This window comes from Podarcis tiliguerta, assembly GCF_965153285.1.
Source record: "Podarcis tiliguerta genome assembly, chromosome: 8".
Classification (NCBI taxonomy): domain Eukaryota; kingdom Metazoa; phylum Chordata; class Lepidosauria; order Squamata; family Lacertidae; genus Podarcis; species Podarcis tiliguerta.
The window spans coordinates 61,556,749-61,563,335 of record NC_139541.1 but is presented as its reverse complement, the minus strand read 5'-3'; the positions used below and the strand labels follow the sequence as shown (position 1 = coordinate 61,563,335).

At 45.1% G+C, this 6,587-nt stretch overlaps 1 protein-coding gene across 1 annotated transcript; it reads right to left on the bottom strand.

Annotated features, from left to right (window-relative positions):
- Positions 1–2,217: 2,217 nt before the first annotated feature.
- On the bottom strand, positions 2,218–5,920 carry ZNF593 (zinc finger protein 593). Its single transcript, XM_083456381.1, has 3 exons — positions 5,667–5,920; positions 4,581–4,643; positions 2,218–2,759 (listed from the first exon to the last, which is right to left on the bottom strand). Exons 1-3 carry the CDS (start codon positions 5,861–5,863, stop codon positions 2,627–2,629), a joined length of 393 nt encoding a protein of 130 aa, XP_083312507.1. The 5' UTR covers positions 5,864–5,920; the 3' UTR covers positions 2,218–2,626.
- Positions 5,921–6,587: the final 667 nt, after the last annotated feature.

Below are 6,587 nucleotides of genomic sequence, written 5' to 3'. Positions count from 1 at the left end.
GAGTGTTGCCTGTGTCATTCCTGGGAGCAGCTGTTTGCTACATGACCAAAGCCAGTCTTTTCTTAAGCAAGGGTGGGGAAACCCCGGGGTCAAATGTGAACCTTCAGACCTCTCTCTGTGCTCCTTGGGACCCTGTGCAGGCCCCTTCCCTCCCAAATCACAACAACAAACAACACAGAGTATCAGAGTTTAGAGACTTGCAACAGATTCCATGATCAGAGCCATAAACAAAGGCTAGAATAGTTCTTGACTCTGTGTCCCTCCTAAATAGCTAGGGGAGAGGCAGTAGTGGCGATTAAAAGCATCCCTCCCTCTTCTTCCAAAAGCCTTTTTGTATAGAGGCTTAATCTCTGCTGATCCACAGCAAATGATGTGCTTGTTTCAGCAGATGTCAACAGCTAAATGCATTGCAGCAATATGCACAAATGGCTGTGGCAAAGGATTTATTTCTGCTCCTAGGATGCCAACCATCTATAGCAGGGGTTGGAAACCTTTGGCTAGCCAGGTGTTGGTGGGCTCCAGCTCCCATCAGCCCCAGCCAGTGAGGCCAAGGGTTGGGGATGATGGAAATTGTAGTCCATAAATATTTGGAGGGCAGCATGTTCCCCTCCTGTGATTTCTAGGGTCTAAAAGGGCTAGCAATATCTTGATTCAACAGGCATGACAAGACACACAGCGTAAACAAGATGTTAGGGCCTGACTCACTCGATCACAGCAGTATTACGTTTAATGATACTTCCATATGGCCTAGAAAGTGGGCATGTAGTATACACCACAGTGTAACCCAAAATGATTCAATTACTTCCATACCACCCAGAAATCTGAACCTGGTACACAGTTCCATGCTTACCTAAATGAGATGTACATTTGCAGTATCTCATTCAACCACCTAAATACCAAAAAAATGTTTTTTTTAAAAAACACAAATGCATCCAGACCTTGCAACGTAATATTCCTTGTTGTAAGCTAGAAGACCATTTGTAAAGAATTATCAACTGATAATGTTACACAACTACCTATTTAAATGTCCACAGGACCCACACTTCAGAACTCTCCGTCTGTTGACATCAGGCAGCTGCCTTCACTGTTCTTTGCAGAGCCTGCTAAAAACATTTTTGTTTAGGCAAGCCTACCCAGACATGTAGAATGCTGACAGGTGTTTTAACCTGTTTTTAGATTATCGCTGATTTTTACTATGTTTTTAACGTTTCCACTTGTGGTTTTTAAAGAGTTTTTATTGATAATTTTATTGGGTTTTTCCTCTTTTTTGTAAACCACTTTGAGGGTTTCCCCCCCTTACAATCCAGTGGTATATAATTTTTTTCCCTAACTAGCTAACCAACCATCCTGTGGGAGCAAGTCCAAAGGTTTACTGTGTGCGGTGTGAATTGCTCCCTTTCATCGAAACAAGCTAAGGTTGTTGGTGTGGGCATCTGTCTGTCTTGAGAGACAACAGAGGGTGCCTGCGGGCGTTAAGTCAAACTTCTGCATTAGCAGCACTGAAGTGACCTCCCTGGGGCACAAGCCTGGACTGTGTGTGTGGAGGTCTTGGGCTGCCCAGATGACAAGGCCCCCCTCTCTGCCTCACTGATGTGGTCCAAATGAAAGCAGAGCAATACATTTGGGCACCAGCTTGGCTGCAGGACTTGCTTGAAGCAGGTGTACAAAGCACCATCTAACTGTCTTAGGGACTCCACTCCAGATTTGTGTAGGGTTGACTCTTTAGCCTTTTCTTCTCCCAAAGATATCCCGCAAGGCAGCGGAGCTTTAGGATCAGAGTTTTCCTTCTCCTGGATGAGCTACCTTCCCAGGTGGACAAGCCCCATCTGCCCAGGGCAGAAGCAACAAAACCAGGCATGCGATGAGGAGGGAAGAGGTGAGGAGGGCACATGCAAGAACATGGCTTGTTCTCTCTTCCACCTGTTCTCCCGCACCAGAATACCTCATCCCATTCGAACTATCTGGCTGCACTCACAATAAGAGATGCTAAAGTATGGCAAGATTTCTCTTAACCCACCAATGCACACTTAATGGATGAATGGAGAGCTCTAAGCCAAGTTAGTTGTTCTGAACACGGAACCCAAAGCAATTGTTCCTCAAGTAAGTCATGCAAACTGAATGGTTTCTGGTGTGGCATCTGCTGCTCTTCTTCTTCCAGGCCCTTGAAAGTCTACTTTAGAGCATTCAATCAAATAAAGCAAAGCACAGGGCCCAGGGTCAGCAGAGCAGCTTGCCAGCTCATTTATTAAAAGGGACTCATTTGGAAGCTGGAGAAAGGTCACATTCAGAGCAGAATGCTAAAAATCCACAGTCACGGCTTACAAACATGAGCCGCTATAAGAGACGCAATTAGTTACATAAGCAGGTCAATAGGACAGTGGGGAGGTCTGCTCATCTGCTCCCAGACCTCCAGATGAACTCCATCTTCTGCCAAAAGGACAGGATAAGAGTGCTGGTTCTGTCACAAAAAATAAAAGCGACGCTTACGTCAACTGAAGCCATTTTATGCCCCAGTTCTACTACCATGAAATAGTTGTGGTTGAAGCCCCATGTCACATGCCCAATCACACACCCCTCCCCACTGTCTCAAGTTATCTACAGAATTTTCAGATGGGATCCACTTCTCTCAGCCAGATTCCTCCATCTCGTCCAACGGCTGTGTGTGGACTTCGACTTTCTTAGGAGGTATATAGGACCCCATTCCAGCTGCTCTCTCTGCTTCCTCCTGTGTGTACGGCTCCTCACTCAGCTGCTTCAGTCTACAAAGCAAATAAAATCAACTTAAGTCAAATGAGCTTGCAAACTTTGGCGCTCCACCTCCCACCCCGAAGCTGCTTAAACTGATTTACTTAAGTCTTAATAAAGCCAATTTCCACTACTTTTCTCCTTACAGTTGCATCCAGTGCTAGTACTACTCAAAGTAAAAAAAGGTAAAGGACCCCTGACAGTTAAGTCCAGTCACGAACGACTCTGGGGTTGTGGCGCTCATCTCGCTTTAAATGGCTGAGGGAGCCGACGTTTGTCCGCAGACAGTTTTTCCTGGTCGTGTGGCCAGCATGACTAAGCTGCTTCTGGCAAAACTAGAGCAGCGCACGGAAACGCTGTTTACCTTCCCGCTGGAGCGGTACCTATTTATCTACTTGCACTCTGACACGCTTTTGAACTGCTAGGTTGGCAGGAGCTGGGACTGAGCAACAGAAGCTCACCCTGTCGTGGGGATTCGAACTGCCGACCTTCCGATCAACAAGCCCTTGACTCAGTGGTTTAGACCACAGCGCCACCCACATCTCCTACTACTCAAAGTAGACCCATTTAAATTCATGGACCTAAGTTAGTCACGTTCATTAATTTTAACTAGCATTGGCTACAGCCCATATTCTACCAACTGCATGGTTAAGAGCCATTTAGATGGCAGCGCTATAAGTCAAGGAGGATCCACTGATGCACCAAGATGGAAACTGTTCCACTGCATTCTTTCCCATTTCAAGGAATGTACTTCTTTAATAAAATTAATTAGCAACATAATGAATACATTATGTTGCTACAAAAACTAAGGGGAAAAGTCTGTGCATCCTATGGAGCAAATGCAGGGGGGAGGCAGGCAGGAAAAGCCCCCAAGAGCCACGCACAAACTTCGCGCGGCTCTTGCGGGCTTTTCCCCAGGAGGGAGAAGGGACTGACGCGGCCAGTCAGTCCCTTCTCCCTCCTCTAGAAAAGCCTTGCGCAACCTCTCCAGCCGCGGGAGGCTGCACAAGGCTAAAGAGGAAGCCAGGGCAGCGAGCGCGATCCATCCCCTGGCTGCGTCAGTCCCTTCTACCTCCTGGGGAAAAGCCCGCAAGAGCCGCGCGAAGCTTGTGTATTCGCTCCATAGGACGCACAGACTTTTCCCCTTAGTTTTCAAGACGGGAAAAGTGCGTCCTATGGAGCGAAAAATATGGTACTGATTTGATTTTACATTTGACTGATATCATATGGTATCCATTCTAGATGTCCAGTTTGACTTGCAATGTATATTTTTTCCCTTGATTTCCCCCTCTAAAAACTAGGTGCGTCCTGTGGTCTGGTGCGTCCAATAGAGCGAAAAATACGGTATTTTGTCACTGTTGGTTTTTTTCAGGTGACTCTCCCAGGAAACAGACATGGTAAAATGAGTTAACAGTTTTCAGAAGAACAATCCATGAATCCTGGTTTGCACACAACACTAACTCTGGTTCCTTTCCTCTTCTGTGGGTCCTTAAAATATGTATCACAGGCTAAAGGTTAGGGAAGAGAGAAGTACACAAAAAAACTATGTTGTGAAGGTGCCAGACACATCTCTACAAAGAGGAAATCCCACCCCAAACTTCTGAGAGTAGCACAGCTGCCAAGAGGGCCCCCACTGCCATCTTTTTCACTTATTTTATAACAAACATATATTAACCAGACAGCACCCAGGCAACATACATAAAATTAGTGAAGTGCTTTTCCAAAACGCTGGAAGGTTAAGAGAGAGCAGGGTGCATAGGCAAGCCTATGTGTCTACAGGTGTTAATTCCCTAGAGAAAAAGGCTATTCTGTATAATACACTGAATTCATATTACCTCTTTTTGTGAACCTTAGATCTGAAGTGATCCTTCATGCTTTTTAAATCAACGAAGTATCGCCTGTTGAGGGAGAAAAAGGAAAAAAAGTTAAGCTGGTTGATGCCTATTGAAAAACAGAAAGTTAATTCCCAGAAATCATTTTGTTGACCTACATTTATCTGTGCCTATTGCAACGGCACCAAGCAAATATTTGAATGCATGAAAATGGCCATCAGAACTGCAGGCTGAGCTTTCATGTCATTTCACATCACCTCAACCCTCTAAACCAGTGTTCGAAACTCCCATTGTTCTAGGTTCATTTTGCGACAGGGAATTTCATTAGTGCAAGCAGTTTCTGAGCTCTGGACGCAGTACTGCGCCTAGGATTTCAAATTAAAACTGCAGAGTGGAAGGAAAGGAGGACCTTTTTCTGCCTCCCTACTTCCAGCTACTCTCTGAAGACTGGAAAAGAGACCCTTTTATGAATATTAGGAGAGTGAGCAGGGGAAGAACTAGATCTTGTGAAAAATGAACATAATATTTTAGCTGCAGTTCATTCATTTTCAGCTTTGTATTCCTGTTATTAAAAAGCGCACCTAGACATTCAGTTGTTGTGCCCATAACCCAGGTTTAAGCTCCTAGCTTTCATATTTCAGTTTCTAGCAAAGCTCTAAACTTGTCCACTTTTCTTGGCAATGCAGAAGAAACTGCCCTGATTCTGCCCAGTTAGGAGTGCGGGATCCAGCAACATGTGCTCCCTCCCAGGAACAAATAGCCCCTTTCATTTTAACCAATTAAGGGATACATCAGTTAAGCTCCTAATGCAGGATTCTTCAAACTCAGCCCTCCAGATGTTTTTTTGGCCTACAACTCCCATGATCCCTAGCTAGCAGAACCAGTCGTCAGGGATGATGGGAACTGTAGTGTCAAAACATCTGGAGGGCCGAGTCTGAGGAAGCCTACTTTAAACTTTCGTATCTCTGTGCTAAAAAAAGAGCAGGGTCGCGCTCGAAGCGGCTTTCTTTTTTACGCAGGCGCAGTAAGCAAAAACGAAGTCGTGGCGAGACAAACCGAACCCCGGCCCCGCCTTTCCCCTTTACGCACGCGCAATGCAGGCAATAGTGCTGGGCGCTCCCAGGCATATCAGGGTCCGGCTCTTGGCGCAGCAGCTTGGCCGATTTCTCAGGCAGCATATCCTCGTGGATCTGATCCAGATCCCGGCGCCGCCGCTTCGTCTTCCATTGGCGCGCCAAGGAATGTGCCTTGTGGGAGCCTGTCCGGCGACACCGGCTAGGGGCCATACTTCGCTCGAGAGGCTCACCAACGAGAAGAAGGAAGGAAGGGAACTTCCGCTTCCGGCGACAGTTCAGGACGTCATCACATGCCGACACCCTTGAAACTATTATAATTTTTTTTTTTTAAGGTGGCGATTTGTAAACATCGCTTATTAATAAAGCAACTGCCTGCGCCTGCTGACATTTATTACTGTGGATACCATAACTGAGCTCCCCTGTGTACTTTCTGTCTTCCCTCCTCCGTCCGGTTTAATGGGGCATAACTTGAACTAATATGTATCTATTTAAATTATTTATATGTATATTCTGCCAGTCCACAACATAAATGAATAAAACATATGTAACATAAGCTCAACAAAACAAGCTGAAACAAAGGAAACACAAGTAGTCTTGGGTTTTTTTTAATGTTTTTTTTTTTTAAATGTGTGATATCCAGTATCATTTCAGTAGGTCCAGCTTTGGATGTCACTAGTTAAATTACTGAAATTCAAATGAAGGACAGCAAGACCTAATAAAATAGACTTTTGACAAAGTCTCCCATGATATTCTTGCAGAGAAGCTGGTAAAATGTGGGCTGGACGAGGTAACTTATCTTAATAGACATAAGCAGTTGCAAGAGCAGAGCATTTTTTATTTTAATAAAATGTATATACTGTTTACTAGAACAAAATACCACTGAGTGCTTTAAACATAAGCCTAAAGTTGCCTGCACATGGGATGGTGCCCATAA